Source organism: Beta vulgaris, chromosome 1, assembly GCF_026745355.1.
Source record: "Beta vulgaris subsp. vulgaris cultivar EL10 chromosome 1, EL10.2, whole genome shotgun sequence".
In the NCBI taxonomy this organism is placed as follows: Eukaryota; Viridiplantae; Streptophyta; class Magnoliopsida; order Caryophyllales; family Amaranthaceae; genus Beta; species Beta vulgaris.
In genome coordinates, this window is record NC_079202.1 from 47,511,302 (window position 1) to 47,529,081 (window position 17,780).

The window sequence follows — 17,780 nt, forward strand, 5'->3', positions numbered from 1 at the left end:
TGTATTTTCAATCAAAAATACTTAAAATACATTAAACTAACTATGTATAAGATATTTGAGGTGTTTATAACTTAAACTAATTTCAAACTACTCATATTCATTTATTTTCAAGTAAAATGGTCTAAAATGGGCTAAAATGGCCAATATGTGATTCTACATGCCTATTTTGTATTTTCAATCAAAACTAACTCAAATATATGTTTAGAAGTATGCACCGAGATTTTCTTTGCTTTTTTGTTTTTCGGAATTTCTCCATTTCCAGGAACAGTCGTAAAATGAGTCTTCAAGAACAGCTCGGTAGCGGTAGGGAGTACTCCTCCTCTACTCTTTGCCTGTACACATTGTTGAAAAAAGGCTTTGTTTTTACTTATACCGAAAATGTCATTTAATTTAATATAAGTAGTAGATATGAAATATTTTTGCCTTCATTCTAGCATGTTGTGCCGCCGAAATAGAACCCTGAAAGTGTGACGACTCAATTGGATTAGACAAGAAGCCACCTCTTCGATTCTTTTTCCTCTTTTCAGATTTTCCCATGCCAGAAACGTGGAATCTTCACTTCACTTCTCTTGTTCATGGCTTCGTAGATGGTCTCCCCCAACCATTTTGCCTTTCTTTGGCTTTTCTAAGCGCCCAGTTGATAGGCGTGTCGCGCACCTATCAAAAATAATTACCTAACTAACTTCCTAACTATGTAGCAGAGCAAGTCAGGGTCGAATCCACAGGGACAAACGTATCAAACACTAGCTATCTTGACTCAATTTAACTAAACGAGTGACAAACAATGATGAAAAGGTATTGACTAAGACTAACACTAAACTACGATAATTACTAAGAACCACAAGATATAATCAATTAACTAAAACATCTAGAATTAAGCATCACCACTAGCATGACCAATACATGAATAAATTCCATCCCAAATAACATAATCAAGAATCCAAGAGGAGTAATGCACCCTATAATTACCAAAGATCTCTCCCGAGTACCAATGGCTACTCTAAACAAGCAATCAAACCTATTCCCATAGAATCATGCAAGAAAGAGGCATTATGCATAGCATCACAATTAAATTCCTAGCAATCCCATCTAACTATTCCCATAGAAGATATTCATACCATTGATTGGATCAACAAAACCATCTAGATTCAATTCCCATTGAAAATAAGATATACGGAGTCAATCAAAATCACCTATCCCTAGTATGATAATGAGCATAAGAACAATCCAATCAAACAAGAACAATTGATCATATAAATTGGGATTAATGGAGAATTCACATATTAAATCATTGCTAGGGTTTTACTTAACCCTAGATTAATGGACTACTCACACATAATTGAAATAGCAAAACAAATAATGAACAAATTAAAAGACATGATAATAATGAAAAGAAAGAAGAGATTAAGAAAACTTAGTCTTTACTTGAAGGAATCAAAGCGTAGTAATCAATGTTTAACAATGGAGTAAACTCAAAAGCTCTCTAAAAAGTTATAAAATGTATTCTCTAGTAAAAAGGCGTAGTTTTTAACTCTAAGAAAATAGTATTTATATGTCTCGTAAATCCGGCGCAACACGCGCTCAAAACAGCCCATAAATCGTCTCGCCCACCGGTCGGGCGGATTTCGCCGTCGGCGCGGTTGTCAGGTATTTTGGTTTCTTCGTGCGCCTGACCGGGCGCCATTCAGCAGCATTCTCGTGATAATTTCCGTCTCGCCCGACCGTCCGGGCGGATTTCGCCCGGTCGGGCCCGCAGGTAATACTCTTTTGGATGCTTTAATCTTCTGAAAATTGGCTAAGTAGCATTCGCCCGACCGCCCGGGCGGATTTCGCCCGGTCGGGCGGTCGTCAGACTGCACAAAATGTCAATCTTTAAAACGCCATAACTTCTTCTGTTACTCGTCGGAATTAGGCAAATGACCACTCGTTGGAAAGCTCTTGAAATGTAGAATCTAACAGAATTGAAATCACTCTATTTGGATTTGTATAACTTGAGATATAATAAAAAGAGTGGACTGAAGTCATTTTTCTACTTCCTTTATTATTCGCTTTGCTTCAAAACTCTTCCAACTCAATGCTCATGCTCTCGAAAGTACATCATCTCTTGTAGTGATATAAATGAGTAGGAAATGCACTAAAACGTGCAAATTCCTACAATGATCAATCTGAAAATACAAACACACTACAAGGAGCACATTAGTAGTAAAAATGGCTCCGAAGAGCGCAGTTAAGACCAATAATGAATGAGAGACGGAGGTAAAATCTCTATATAAAATAGACATATCAAACTCCCCCAAGCTAAACTAATGCTTGTCCACAAGCATTCCAACATGAAACATAGGGGAAAGTAAGAAGAAAAAAAAAAAAAAAAAAAAAAAAAAAAAAAAAAAAAAAAGCCTCTTCAATCACACACACACAACACGGTTTTCAAATCAATCTTCAATGTGACAATAAGACCATGAAGGGAATAAACACAAAACTATTCAATCTAAATCCTAAATCTCATAGTTGTGACTTGACAACCAATACTACCACTTTGCTCCCCCAAGCTTGCCTTGACCATACATGATAAACCCTCACTCTAGTCATGCACACAACGCTCATGTGTATAAAAGGGTCAAATAGTCGCTCAAAGCTCCATTCCATTGACTATATCCTACCATAAGCTTGCATATCTTCTCACTCTCCACCGCTTCGGGACTATGTTATATGCAAAGAATCATGAGGGCTTTATATAGGTTGTAATGAAGGCTTAAGGTATGGTGTGGAAAGTTCTAGAAAAGTGGTGCTCAAAGGGAAAGTGAAGCTCTTTTTCATTTTTTCATACACCCTTGACAACAATTATCAAACTTCACACACATTTTAATTTCACTTTATTTTCTCTTTTTCATTGGCTACTTCATAACTCCTCGATCAACTATTAACTCCAATTTCCTTTTATTACGCACTAAAGACATAGATCACAGTCTTTTTTTTTTTTTCTTCTGTTTTCTCTTTTTTTTTTTTTCTATAAAGGATTTAACAAATTCCCTACAGAGGAAATCGATAGGAGTTTTAAAGAAAGCAGCTATGAGGAGGTGAACTCAATATAATCAAACACCACAAAATATCTCTAATGTCACGTTTAACCTCATCAACATAGCTTCACAATTCCCTAGGTAGGACAAGGTAAAGGGCTAAAAGATGTAGTTAATCAAGAAAAACAGGCTAGGCTCAGAGGGGTGACAAAAGAGAGTAATCAATGTAGGTGGCATTTGGTTATGTAGCTCAGAAATAGCAGATGCCTCAATCATATTCAATGCAAAAACAAAGTCAATGCGGTCTCAAGGAGTATCAATGCAAGTTCTAGAGGATAATACAAGGAAGAGCATCACACATGAAAAGAAAGACTAAAAAAATGTTAGTCCATTAGGCTCAAATAACCTCACTAGGTAGATTTTTGGCTAACAAGCATAGTCAAGTCTCCCTTGGGAGGATCAAACCGTCTTACCACAAACCATTCAAATCACAACGAGCAAGGAGAGATCAAAAATAGTTCAGAGTTATTCAAATCATGCTTAGACTTCACATAGAGATGAGCATAAAACCAAGCTTAGTGTGTACTATCAGCAGTGATCGATCCTAAATGCAACCTAAAATGCAACTTAATAATGAAACTATATGCAAAAACAGAAATAAAATGCCTAAATGATAATATGTACAGATGATGTGGTAAATCCCTCCCCCAAGCTAGCATGTCACAATGTCCGCAGTGTGACAAAGGTAAAGAGTAGACACAAAGAAAGGGGGGGTACTCACAAATCCTCACTAAGGAGGGAGAGCGAAGGGATCAGAAACCCTGGTGACTGCATCCAAGTATTGAGGTTTTCCAACATTGTGAATATGGATGACAAGTTCTTCTGAATAATGCACTGCTCTGCCTTAATCTCAGCAACTGAATGTTGGATTTTTGCAAGTGATCTCTCAATCGACATAGAAGAAGGAGTGCTAGATTTAACCGGGGTATCCTCATTGAGAACATCCACTATATCAACTTTCTCCCATAGATGGAGAAGCCTTGGAGTTTGTGAGTGTGTACTCCATCTTCTCATCACCTATTTCAAAGGTGATTTTTCCCTTTTTCATATCAATTATGGCTTCAGCAGTGGCCAAAAAGGGTCTCCCAAGAATAATGGGAACGTTTGCATCTTCTTCCATTTCCATAACAACAAAATCACATGGAATTAAAAATTTTCCGACTCTAAGAGGAACATCTTCAAGGATGCCAAGGGGGAACTTGACTGTTCTATCTGCTAGTTGTAAGGAGATGCGTGTGGGTTTCAGTTCACCCATATTGAGCTTCTTGCAGATTGACAAGGGCATGAGACTGACACTTGCCCCAAGATCACATAAGGCATTCTTGATCTCAATATCACCAAGCTTAACAGGAATAGAATAACTGCCTGGATCTCCTAGCTTCTTTGGAAGCTTGTTCTGCAAAATGGCACTACACTCAGCTGTTAGTGAAACAGTGACATTCTCTTCAATTTTTCTTTTGTTGGAAAGCATGTCTTTCAAAAACTTAGCATAAGAAGGCATCTCTGAGATAGCATCCAAGAAAGGGATGTTAATGTGCAACTTCTTCAAAATATCAAGGAACTTCCCATACTTCTTCTCTAGCTTTGCTTGTGCCAATCTTTGAGGGAATGGAACAGGTGGCTTGTATGGTGCAATAGGTGTGACAATAGGTTCCTTTTTCTCAGTCTCCTTAGCTTCCTCTTCCAAACCCGTCTTCCCTTGAACTTCCTCACTCAACTCTATAACCTCTTTTGCAGTGTTCTTTTGCTCAGTTACCCTCCTTGTAGGCTCTGGCAGTTCTTTACCGCTCCTCAATGAAATGGCATTGATATGCCCCTTAGGATTTGGTTCAGTTTGCCCAGGAAGTTGGCCTGAAGGTTTAGAGAGGTGGCTTATTTGTTGGGCTAGTTGTGTCATCTGATTCTCCATCATTTTATTATGAGCATGAATTTGTTGAAGGGAGTTGTTGAAGAAGTCATTCTGCTTCGCTTGATATTCAATTTGCTTTGCTTGAGAAGAAGCTAAATTCTCTATGATGGTTTCAAGATTGGATGTTGAAGATGAGGAGGAGCTGAATGGCGGCCTTTGTTGGAAACCGGGTGGTTGGGAGTAGTTTGTGGGTGGAGGTTGAGGTTGGTTATTTTTGTAAGAGAAATTTGGATGATTCTTCCAACCTGGGTTATATGTGTTTGAGTATGGGTTGTTTTGTGGTCTTGTGTTTGTGTTTAGGAGGGCATTAGCTTGCTCAGTTACCGCTCCCATGGTATTGTATTGACACTCATTAAATGAGTGACCTTGCACTTCACAAATCTCACAAACAGGTGCTATTGATCTGCTACTCAATTGGTCAACCTTAGCTGCCAAAACCTGCACAGTGTTAGATAAAGTAGCAATAGCATCAACCTCATACTTACCTCCCTTTTTAGGGGCTCCACGAGATATACTCCAGTCATTCAGGTAATTGTTGGCAGCCATATCATCCAACAATGTCTTCGCGGCTTCTGGAGTTTTTGCCATGAAAGTACCGCCAGATGCGGCATCAATAGAACTTCGAACTTCATGCTTCAGACCATTGTAGAATGTCTGAATCAGCAGCCACTCAGGAATGCCGTGGTGTGGACACTGCCTTTGCAAAGCCTTGTATCTCTGCCATGCTTCATAAGAGACTCCAATTCATGTTGTTGAAAGCCAGATATCTCGTTTCTGAACTTGGAAGTTCTCATAGGAGGGAAGAACTTGTAAAGAAAAGCCTTCTTCAGTTCTGGCCATGTGGCAATCTTCCTCACTTCTTCTTCCTTAAACCATTCCTTTGCTTCGTCCCTGAGAGAAAAAGGAAAAGCACAATACCGAATTAAATCGTCAGAAACATTAGTTAATTTCAAAGTATTGCTTTTTCTAAAAAATTAGCCAAATGATCAGTAGGGCTCTCTTTGGGTGTTCCCGCATAGGAATCCTGTGAGATAAACTGGATGAATTGTGGCTTGAGCTCAAATGATTGGCAGCGGTTGTCGGTCTGTTTATGGTGGTGGTGGTCTCATCGGGCATAGCATATTCCCGTAGAGACTTTGGTGGTGCTTCGTCTCCCATTGTTGGTTCTTGTTGTTTTGTCTTCTTCGACCTCCTAATCTCCTTGCTGTAGCTTCGATCTCGCGATCAAGAGTAATCAGATCTTGTGGACCCTTGCTACGAGTACGCATGCAACAAAAAGACTGAAAGAAAAGAGATCAAACAGCAAATAGAGTGACAATGATCGAACAAAGACAGTTTAGCCAAATAAATCAAAGATAACTAATCTAATACCGTTAGTCCCCGGCAACGGCGCCAAAATTTGGTAGGCGTGTCGCGCACCTATCAAAAGTAATTACCTAACTAACTTCCTAACTATGTAGCAGAGCAAGTCAGGGTCGAATCCACAGGGACAAACGTATCAAACACTAGTATCTTGACTCAATTTAACTAAACGAGTGACAAACAATGATGAAAAGGTGTTGACTAAGACTAACACTAAACTACGATAATTACTAAGAACACACAAGATATAATCAATTAATTAAAACATCTAGAATTAAGCATCACCACTAGCATGACCAATACATGAATAATTTCCATCCCAAATAACATAATCAAGAATCAAGAGGAGTAATGCACCCTATAATTACCAAAGATCTCTCCCGAGTACCAATGGCTACTCTAAACAAGCAATCAAACCTATTCCCATAGAATCATGCAAGAAAGAGGCATTAAGCATAGCATCACAATTAAATTCCTAGCAATCCCATCTAACTATTCCCATAGAAGATATTCATACCATTGATTGGATCAACAAAACCATCTAGATTCAATTCCCATTGAAAATAAGATATACGGAGTCAAATCAAAATCACCTATCCCTAGTATGATAATGAGCATAAGAACAATCCAATCAAACAAGAACAATTGATCATATAAATTGGGATTAATGGAAGAATTCAATATTAAATCATTGCTAGGGTTTTACTTAACCCTAGATTAATGGACTACTCACACATAATTGAAATAGCAAAACAAATAATGAACAAATTAAAAGACATGATAATAATGAAAGGAAAGAAGAGATTAAGAAAACTTAGTCTTTACTTGAAGGAATCAAAGCGTAGTAATCAATGTTTAACAATGGAGTAAACTAAAAGCTCTCAAAAAGTTATAAAATGTATTCTCTAGAAAAAGGCGTATTTTAACTCTAAGAAATAGTATTTATATGTCTCGTAAATCCGGCGCAACACGCGTCAAAACAGCCATAAATCGTCTCGCCCGACCGGTCGGGCGGATTTCGCCGGTCGGGCGGTTGTCAGGTATTTTGGTTTCTTCGTCGCGCCTGACCGGGCGCCATTTCAGCAGCATTCGTGAAATTTCCGTCTCGCCCGACCGCCCGGGCGGATTTCGCCCGGTCGGGCCGCAGTTACTTTTTGGATGCTTTAATCTTCTGAAAATTGGCTAAGTAGCATTCGCCCGACCGCCCGGGCGGATTTCGCCCGGTCGGCGGTCGTCAGACTGCACAAAATTCTAATCTTTAAAACGCCATAACTTCTTCGTTACTCGTCGGAATTAGGCAAATGACCACTCGTTGGAAAGCTCTTGAAATGTAGAATCTAACAGAATTGAAATCACTCTATTTGGATTTGTATAACTTGAGATATAATAAAAAGAGTGGACTAAGTCATTTTTCTACTTCCTTTATTATTCGCTTTGCTTCAAAACTCTTCCAACTCAATGCTCTGCTCTCGAAAGTACATCATCTCTTGTAGTGATATAAATGAGTAGGAAATGCACTAAAACGTGCAAATTCCTACCATATCATCTAAAATACAAACACACTACAAGGAGCACATTAGTAGTAAAAATGGCTCCGAAGAGCGCAGTTAAGACCAATAATGAATGAGAACGAGGTAAATCTCTATATAAAATAGACATATCAAACTCCCCAAGCTAAACTAATGCTTGTCCACAAGCATTCCAACATGAAACATAGGGGAAAGTAGAGAAAAAAAAAAAAAAAAAAAAAAAAAAAAAAAAAAAAAAAAGCCTCTCAATCACACACACACAACACGGTTTTCAAATCAATCTTCAATGTGACAATAAGACCATGAAGGGAATAAACACAAAACTATTCAATCTAAATCCTAAATCTCATAGTTTGACTTGACAACCAATACTACCACTTTGCTCCCCCAAGCTTGCCTTGACCATACATGATAAACCCTCACTCTAGTCATGCACACAACGCTCATGTGTATAAAAGGGTCAAATAGTCGCTCAAAGCTCCATTCCATTGACTATATCCTACCATAAGCTTGCATATCTTCTCACTCTCCACCGCTTCGGGACTATGTTATATGCAAAGAATCATGAGGGCTTTATATAGGTTGTAATGAAGGCTTAAGGTATGGGTGTGGAAAGTTCTAGAAAAGTGGTGCTCAAAGGGAAAGTGAAGCTCTTTTTCATTTTTTCATACACCCTTGACAACAATTATCAAACTTCACACACATTTTAATTTCACTTTATTTTCTCTTTTTCATTGGCTACTTCATAACTCCTCGATCAACTATTAACTCCAATTTCCTTTTATTACGCACTAAAGACATAGATCACAGTCTTTTTTTTTTTTTTCTGTTTTCTCTTTTTTTTTTTTTTCTATAAAGGATTTAACAAATTCCCTACAGAGGAAATCGATAGGAGTTTTAAAGAAAGCAGCTATGAGGAGGTGAACTCAATATAATCAAACACCACAAAATATCTCTAATGTCACGTTTAACCTCATCAACATAGCTTCACAATTCCCTAGGTAGGACAAGGTAAAGGGCTAAAGATGTAGTTAATCAAGAAAAAACAGGCTAGGCTCAGAGGGTGACAAAAAGAGAGTATTCAATGTAGGTGGCATTTGGTTATGTAGCTCAGAAATAGCAGATGCCTCAATCATATTCAATGCAAAAACAAGTCAATGCGGTCTCAAGGAGTATCAATGCAAGTTCTAGAGGATAATAATCAAGGAAGAGCATCACACATGAAAAGAAAGACTAAAAAAATGTTAGTCCATTAGGCTCAAATAACCTCACTAGGTAGATTCAATGCGTCTTTGTGGCATTGTCTACCTCACTGTAATTGAACCAAGGTTTTCGAAAATGACCCTGGAATATGTCAGTGATGGACCTATTAACCTTGTTATCATCAAATCTTAATTGAAAATCAAACAAACACGTGAAATGTGAATGTCATTTGATACCAATATTATGAAGCATATATTTGCTTACAAACTTACCACAATCCAGTAGGGCTTAAAACCTTTTTTTTGCACGATTCGACCCTTCACTTTCCTCCATATGACTGTTTGGAGTCTCCGGTATGTGGTTACCAAATCATGTGTCTGTCAATCATCCCCATGTGCCTCTGAGATAAGGATCTTCCTTTCTTGTAGTTCTGGTGACTGAAAAAGCTCCATGGGAATCAAATTCCTATGACATTGGCTTCCAACTAAGCCATCTCGACCTCCGCGCCCCGTAGGATTAGACATGATTACCTAAAAAAAAATATAAATCATGGTGGATAAGATTAATCGTTAGTCTAGTATCACTACCAGCATCATAATTCATAAGTATCATTAGCTTCTAACAAAAAAAACTATACATATCAAAAACTAAGCTCAAAATCAAAAGATTAAAAACCTCAATTCTCAACGCAAAGTCAATACAATAAATTAAACAAAAATCAATCAATAATAACAAATTTATAACACGAATCCACCAATTCAATCATCCAAGAACCAAGAATTATAATTTAACAATAAAAACAAATCCCTAATTTCATACTTTCATTTCCAAATTTCAATGATTAACAACCAAGTGAATCGTTCACACAACGCCATTAACGTAATCAAATTACAAAATTGATAATTGAACGAGATAAAGCAAATTACAATCTATCAATATGCAAAAAAAAAAAAAGTAAAAAAACTAAAAATAAAAACTTACCTGGCTCGATTGGGTGATTTGTGGCGCAACTAATCGCCACCCAAAAGCCGTTCTGAGAAGCGTGACACAATCGAGGCAGAGACGAGACAGAGAAACTGTGAGTGTTTTTTTAACTCCAAAATTTCGCAAAGGTGAGCTAAAATAAAGGGTATTACCGGTAGCAAGGATACAAAATAAGAACTGGTGACAGTAGGACGCCACCTTACGGTGGTGTTGGCCACCTATATCCCAAAAATCCAAACTTTAGGGTTTGATGAGTAACAAAAATTTTAAAAAAAAGAAACATGAAGTTTCAGGAATTACCGGTGGCAAGGAGAGCGAAAATGGGTTGTCGCCAGTGGTTGGAGGAAGGTGGAGGTCTGACCTTGGCCTTCAATGGCTTCTTCAATTCGCGCGCCCTACTCTCCCTTTTGTGTTTTGAAATGAATGAATGAATACAGTCGTTTAACAACAAAGAGTCTCGAGTTTATTTTAACTCCTTTTAATCAATCGACGTCCGTTTAATACAGTCGCCTAAGCTAAAATAAATCTAAAATATAAAATAATAACATCAACGACTCTTTTAAACAGTCGTCGTTAATCAACGACAGTTTATCCATCGATGTCCACTTTAAAAGCAGTCGGTGGCAACGACGGTTTGAAACAGTCGTTTGTTGGATGCAAGAATAACGAATGTTATTCAAGCCGTCGCAGTGAAGTAATCGTCAATTTAGCCTTTACTTATAGTGTTAGCTCTGTCTACTGTATCCTACCTTGTCAGAGCGCATCATTTCTGACCTTCCAAAAATATACTCCCTCCGTTTCATTTTAATCTACACACTTACACTTTTCACGCATGCCAATGCAAAACTTTGAGAACATATATCTTTAGTTTTGTATTTGTAAAAATTATAAAAAGTACATATTAATAAAATACATGTTATGATGAATCTAACAAGATCCCACATAACTTTTTGAACTTTTTCTCTCCGCGGGAACCAGTAACTCTGGGCGCCATGGGCAGACCAAAGGGGTCGAAGAACTCAAAAAGTAATCACTCGCTGATGAAGAAGGATGGTCCGAAATCAATGGATGCTCGGAAAACTCGTTCCATGGATGGCGATGCTTGGAGTTGGGGTGCTTTCTATTCCTGATTCGCCGGTGGAAGAAGGTGAGATTCTTTCGCCTAAATCTTCGATAATTGAATTGGGAAAACAATCTGAGGAGAAACAATTGTTTTCTGATTGGTTGAATGTAATCAATAGTAGTGCAAAATCTGGACAAATTGAGACTAAAATTGATGAGACCTTGATTAATGGAGGATCTGGGGTAGACTTAAATGTTCAAGAAGATATGCAATTAAACTCGAGAGGGGATAGTAATGGGGATATAGCTAATAGGGGTGATACTGAGGGAATACTCATTCCTAAAATTAGTTGGGATGATATTCAAGAAGAGGTGAATTACTGGGAATCTGCGATTGTATGTTACATATTAGGGGCAAATCCACCTCCACATGTAATTGTAGGTTTCTTGCGACGAATTTGGGGGAAGAAGGGAATTGATAAGGTTGCGGGTATTGGGAATGGGATATTCATGGTGCGAATGCAATCGATTGAATCCAAGATTAGCATATTGGAGGAAGATTGGCATTTCTTTGATGGGAAGCCTCTAGTTGTTCAAGAATGGCAGCCTGATGTTGAGTGGAATAAGAAAAGGGTGAGCAGAATTCCTATATGGATTGAATTACATGGATTAGAAGTCAAATATTGGGGTGAGAAAAGCTTGAGTAAGATAGTTGGTCCCATTGGAAAATACTTGAAGGTGGATAAAGCAACTATGAACAGGGAGAAATTGTTGTATGCGAAAGTGATAATTGAGGTTAGAATTGATCAATTCTTTTCAGAAATTCTGAAATTCATGAATGAAAAAGGAGGTATTATTGAGCAACCTGTGTATTATGCTTGGAAGCCTACTATATGTGTGAATTGCCAGGGATATGGTCACTCTCAACAAGAATGTATTAGAAAACAACAGGCAGTTCGAAGTAAGAAAGTTTGGAGGGTTAAGAATGGGGATGGAAATGAGAAAACACAGAGTATGAGGGGTAGTGATGGGCAGCAGAGGGTGGTGAAGGATCAATCTGGGCAATTAAAGCCTGGGGAGGTAACACCAGAGGCTGAGAATACAACTTCAATACAGAACAGATTTGATATTCTACAGTCTGCCACTACTGAGGATTTGTTCTATGAAGTAAACTCTGAAGGGATGCAGGGGTTAAAGGCCCCTGGAAGCAATGGATAACATCCTTGTGTGGAATGTAAGAGGGCTAACTAGGCAAGCTAAACAATTAGATGTCAAGAGATTCATCTCTATGCATAAAATTGGCTTGTTTAGCCTTCTTGAAACTAAGGTAAAGATGTCCAAGATGGGGAATCTTTATCAGACCTTATGTGATGGCTGGTGTTTTACTACTAATAACAGTGTGGTGGATTATGGTAGGGTAATTGTTGCTTGGCTTCCTAATTCTTTTGATGTGGCAGTTGAATTGATGACTGACCAAATTATTCACTGTAAAGTGCAACCTAAAGGCCCTATTGCTCCCTTTATGTGTTCATTTGTGCATGGGAAGAATGAAAAAAAGGGTAGAGAATCATTGTGGCAGTCATTAAGGAGGGTTCACACAAGTATGCCTTGGGTTGTTTTGGGGGATATAAATGTGGTGTTGAATTGTGATGAGAGAATTGGGTCCACTGTCAGATGGCATGAAATTGAGGATTTTAGGGATTGTGTGGAAAGGTGTGAATTGGAAGATATGAAGCAGCAAGGTAGGTTTTTCACTTGGACCAATAAACAAGAGGGGGCTAGTAGAGTTTTTTCAAAAATTGATAGAGCTTTGGTGAATGAGGCTTGGAGGCAGCAGTATGAAGAGGCAATGATAACATATTTGCCAGAAGGAGATTATGATCATTGCCCAGGATTGGTGAGTTTGCAGAAAGTTGCAATGGGTAAAAAACCATTTCGTTTCTTCAATATGTGGGTGCAGGCTCCTGACTTTAAAATAATTGTTAGAGATGTCTGGCAGACCACTATTTCAGGATGCAGAATGTATAGCTTAACTCAAAAGCTGAAGCTCCTTAAAGGTGAGCTCAAGAAGCTCAACCAAAGAGGTTTTTCTGATGTTCAAGCTAAGGCTAGTCAAGCAGAGGGGAAAATGATGGAGATTCAGGATAAGCTACATGCTTGTCCTGGAAATGGTGATTTGGCTAATGCTGAAAAGGTGGCAATAAAGGAGTATAGAGAAGCTCATGCAGCATATATGAGTTTCTTAAAGCAAAAAGCTAAGGAGAGGTGGATTAGCTCTGGTGATGATAATACTAAGCTGTTTCACCGATCAATCAAAGCCAGAAGGATTGAAAACAAGATATATGCTATCAAGGGTGGTGATGGGAATTGGGTTAGAGAGGATGGGCAAGTGAAAATGGCTTTTGTAGATTATTATAAAGAGCTCTTAGGCACTAAGATGCGGAGTAGATGTACTGTGAAGCATCAAGTGATTCAATAAGGGCCCATTTTGACTGATGAGCAACAGCATTTACTTACTTGTACTTTCACTGCTGAAGATGTGAAACAAGTGATGTGGTCCATTCCCAATGAGAAAACACCAAGGATGGATGGGTACAATAGTTATTTCTTTAAACAAAGCTGGGAGATCATTGGTGGTGATGTCACAGAGGCTGTGTTAGACTTTTTTCAGATCTGGTAAGCTCCTTAAATCTGTTAATGCAACTTCCATAACTTTGATTCCCAAAGTGAAAATCCCCACCAGTGTGAGTGATTTTCGACCAATATCATGTTGCTCAGTGGTGTTTAAATGCATCACTAAATTGATGTGTGTAAAACTAAAAGATGTTCTGCTAGGGTTGATTTCTGAAACACAAGGAGCTTTTGTTTCGGGTAGAAGTATCATTCACAACATTCTATTGTGTCAAGACATAATTAAGATGTATAGGAGGGGGCAACATCAGAAGGGGTGCTTACTTAAGATTGATATCCAGAATGCTTATGATACAATGAGTTGGGAGTTCTTAGAAGAGATGTTGTGTGCTCTTAGGTTTCCTAAAAAATTTGTTGATTTGGTTATGTTGTGTGTTACTAGTCCCACTTTCTCCTTGATGATAAATGGATCCCCAACTGGTTTTTTTCATTCTCACAGAGGATTGAGGCAGGGGGATCCTATGTCCCCCCCCCCTCCTTTTTGTGCTATGTATGGAATATTTGTCCAAATTAATGAAGTACATAGGAAAGCAGACTGAGTTTGGGTATCATCCTAGATGTAAATATTTGGAAATCAACCATCTTTGTTTTGCTGATGACTTGATACTATTCAGTAAATGGGACCATAAATCTGTCACAATGATGCTTCAGGGGGTAGAGCTCTTTGCAGCAACTACTGGGTTAAGGGCTAATAGAAGCAAATCTGCCTTTTATAGTTGTGGAATGGATACTGCAGAGGTTCAAAGGGTGTGTGACACTTCTGGATTTGTTCATGGGGAGCTTCCTTTCAGGTATTTAGGTGTACCTATATCTACAAAGAAGCTTAGTTCTGCTGATTGTGAGACTTTGGTGGAAAAAATGGTTAAAAGGGTTAGAACATGGAGCACTAGGAACATTTCTTTTGCTGATAGGAGGCAGTTGGTGAATTCAGTGCTTCTCAGTATTGGAGTGTATTGGTCTCAGATCTTCCTATCACCTAAAGCTGTGATTAAACAAGTAAATGCCATTTGTAGGGCTTTGCTCTGGACAGGTTTATGTCATACTTCAAAACAAGGGTATGTGTGTTGGGATGAGGTGTGTAAGCCTAAAGTCTATGGGGGGCTAGGCTTCAGGAATCTTTTGTTATGGAATACAGCAATCATAGGTAAGCAAGCATGGAACATTGCTCTGAAAACAGATAACCTTTGGGTTAAGTGGGTGCACACTATGTATATCAAGGACCAGCAGTGGAGCTTAGGTCTCCTCTTTCAGCTAGTTGGGCCCTGAAATATATTTGTAGAGCATGACAGGTGATTGTTAGTAAAACATATGGCAGTTGGCTCAGTCAACCTACTTATAGCACAGCTAAAGTCTATAAGAGCTTACTGGAACCTGGAGTGAAAATTAGTTGGAGTTCCATAAGTTGGGACCACCACAATACTCCTAAACATTCATTCATTAGCTGGCTAGCTCTGTTGAGGAGATTGATGACCAGAGATAGGCTTCAAGCTATTGGGGTAACCCCAACTGATCAATGTGGTATCTGTGGGGAGGTTAGGGAGACTCATGATCATTTGTTTTTTGACTGTGATTATAGTAAACAATGTCTGGTAAGGGTAAAAGAGTGGCTTGGCATTCAAGCTACAACAGGAAATTTTGCTCAGCTGCTCAGGTGGATTCAAAGAAGGAGTAGGGCTAGCAAGTTCAGGAGAATGGTAATGACTGCCAGTTTAGAAGCAACTATCTACCAGATATGGCAGGAAAGGAATGAGTCAGTCTGGAATATGCAAATTCATTCTGTGAAAAGAAGTGTACAGCATATTAAATACATTGTAAAGGTTCATGTAAAAAGTAGATTGCCTAAGAAGATTAGTTCCATTGATTGTCAATGGTTTGATGGATTGTAACAACTGTTGTTGTGTAGTTTTGTTTGTTTTGGGCCTGTTGAGTTGTAAGTTGTTGTTGCTGTGTAGTTGTGTATGTAGCTCATGAGGTTGTATTTGTTGTGTGATTAATATAATTCCATACTTACCAAAAAAAAAAAACAAGATCCCACATGACTATATTATCATCCGCGTGTAAATCACAAATGATGGTCAAAGTGAAATCTGTGAATAGTGTAAAATGTCAAAATGTGTACCCTTTACCATATTTTTTTGGTAGTCAATAACAATTTTGAATTGCCAAAAAAATAAATATCAAAATGCGTAGATTAAAATGAAACGGAGGGAGTACTACACAAGCAGTAAAATTGACCTTCCTTTGGAAGCAAGAGCCCTTAAAACCTCCTGTGGACTGTAACCCATCTAGCAAAGTAATAAGTGGTAAACATTCTTACAATTGTATGAGATCTTTAGCCACTGAATTATTCTTTGACATTCTTTGTTATACTTACGGTAAAAAAAAAAATAATAATAATAATAAATACCCCAAAAAAATTTACTCAAAATTAATTACTAAATGTATTTAATTAAGATCATAAATACCCAAAATAATGTTATTTATAATATTATAAATATCAAAAGGTACAAGTAATGTATTGATGTAGGAGAGAGAAAATAGGATGGGGTATAGTAAAAAGTAGGATAGAGAAGGATAATTTTTTTTTTTGGGTCATGAGTGGGGTGCATTTATCAAAATGAGTCGTAAAGCATGATCAACTTTTGTAAGATGAGAGAGAAAGTTATTGAGAGAGAGGGATGACATGTTTTTTTGGGACATGAGTGGGGATGCTCTGATATGCACATATATATATATATATATATATATATATATATATATATATATATATATATTTAAAGCAACTTTTTACTTTTCAAAATTAGTTATGGATTATTTTCTAAATTGCAATTTATAAATTCTAAAATTGATATTTTGGCATTTCAAAATGATATTAATGATTTATGAAATCAGCAATTATAAATTTGGAAATTAAACTTTATAATTCATGAAATTAGTCTATATTATACGAAAAAATATTAAATTTAAATAATGAAATTAAACTTTCTAATTTACGAAATTAGTTTATAATTTAGAAAAAATATTACAATTTACTCCCTTTGTTTTCTATCATTATCACTTGGAATCTTAACACTATTTATATTTAGAGAGAATCTTCTCAAGCTTTTTATATAAGAAAAAAATATAGTCATGTAGAGTCTTGTTTGATTCGTATCAATTAATACTTTATTAATATTCAATCGTTAAATTTTTTACTAATATATAATAAAATATATTTAAGTTCGAAGATGTACATTAGAAGAAGCTCACAGAATAGTGAGAATCATAAAAAAAAATAGAGGGAGTACTTCATAGATATTATCATAACATGCAAAAAAAAATCGTAATATTTGGAAAACTTTATTTTCACTCTTAATTATTTTTTTTATGAAATAATGTTTTTGGCATAGGTTGATAATAGTATTGAAGTAGATGGCCATAAAAGAGCTAAAATAATTATTTCGCGTAATTTTCTAAAAGACTTTATTTTATTTTATTTTTGCATAGAATGATAATATTTTTGAAGTTAATTGTCATATTTTCTCATCAATTATGAACTACTAATTTCTTAAATTATAAATTTTTAGTTCAGAAATTATAATTGATGTTTTGTATATCATTTTAAATTTAATACAAAAATATTAATTTCAGAATTTATAGAGCATAATCGAGGAAATTATCTTTAACTAATTTTAAAAAGTCAAAACTGTTTTAAATAAAAGTACACAATATGAATATACCGTATTTGACTTTAGCTATAAGACTATAGTATCTCGCCGTGAAGCAACATGTGATAGTCTAATGGTGTTGGTATCACCTCCAATCCCATTGATCTTGGGATCCAATCTCACCCCTTTGCCAAGAGGAATCTTTAATTTTCCCTTCTTGTAAGGAAGTTCATTTTTTTTTTTTAAATATCTAGCCATAAATTACATACTAGTGACTTATACAAATACATGGCTCGCATTGATATACTTTCACGCA

At 37.0% G+C, this 17,780-nt stretch overlaps 1 protein-coding gene and 1 non-coding gene across 2 annotated transcripts; one reads left to right on the forward strand and one right to left on the reverse strand.

Annotated features, from left to right (window-relative positions):
• Positions 1 to 4,029: 4,029 nt before the first annotated feature.
• Positions 4,030 to 6,144, reverse strand: LOC125492319 (uncharacterized). Its single transcript, XM_057392240.1, has 3 exons — positions 6,024 to 6,144; positions 4,649 to 5,711; positions 4,030 to 4,531 (listed from the first exon to the last, which is right to left on the reverse strand). Exons 1-3 carry the CDS (start codon positions 6,142 to 6,144, stop codon positions 4,030 to 4,032), a joined length of 1,686 nt encoding a protein of 561 aa, XP_057248223.1.
• LOC125494592 (small nucleolar RNA R71) lies at positions 5,663 to 5,768 on the forward strand. Its single transcript, XR_007270831.2, has one exon. It is a non-coding gene; the product is annotated as a small nucleolar RNA R71 (small nucleolar RNA).
• Positions 6,145 to 17,780: the final 11,636 nt, after the last annotated feature.

What these genes read in the sequence shown, in the direction of transcription:
- LOC125492319 (XM_057392240.1), bottom strand. Translation starts at nt 6,144, where the DNA reads ATGGGAGACGAAGCACCACCAAAGTCTCTACGGGAATATGCTATGCCC. An exon ending in CTCAAGCCACAATTCATCCA is followed by an intron (nt 5,712 to 6,023) that starts GTTTATCTCACA and finishes TCTCTTATGAAG; the next exon opens with CATGGCAGAGATACAAGGCT. An exon ending in CAAGCAAAGCTAGAGAAGAA is followed by an intron (nt 4,532 to 4,648) that starts GTATGGGAAGTT and finishes TTCCAACAAAAG; the next exon opens with AAAAATTGAAGAGAATGTCA.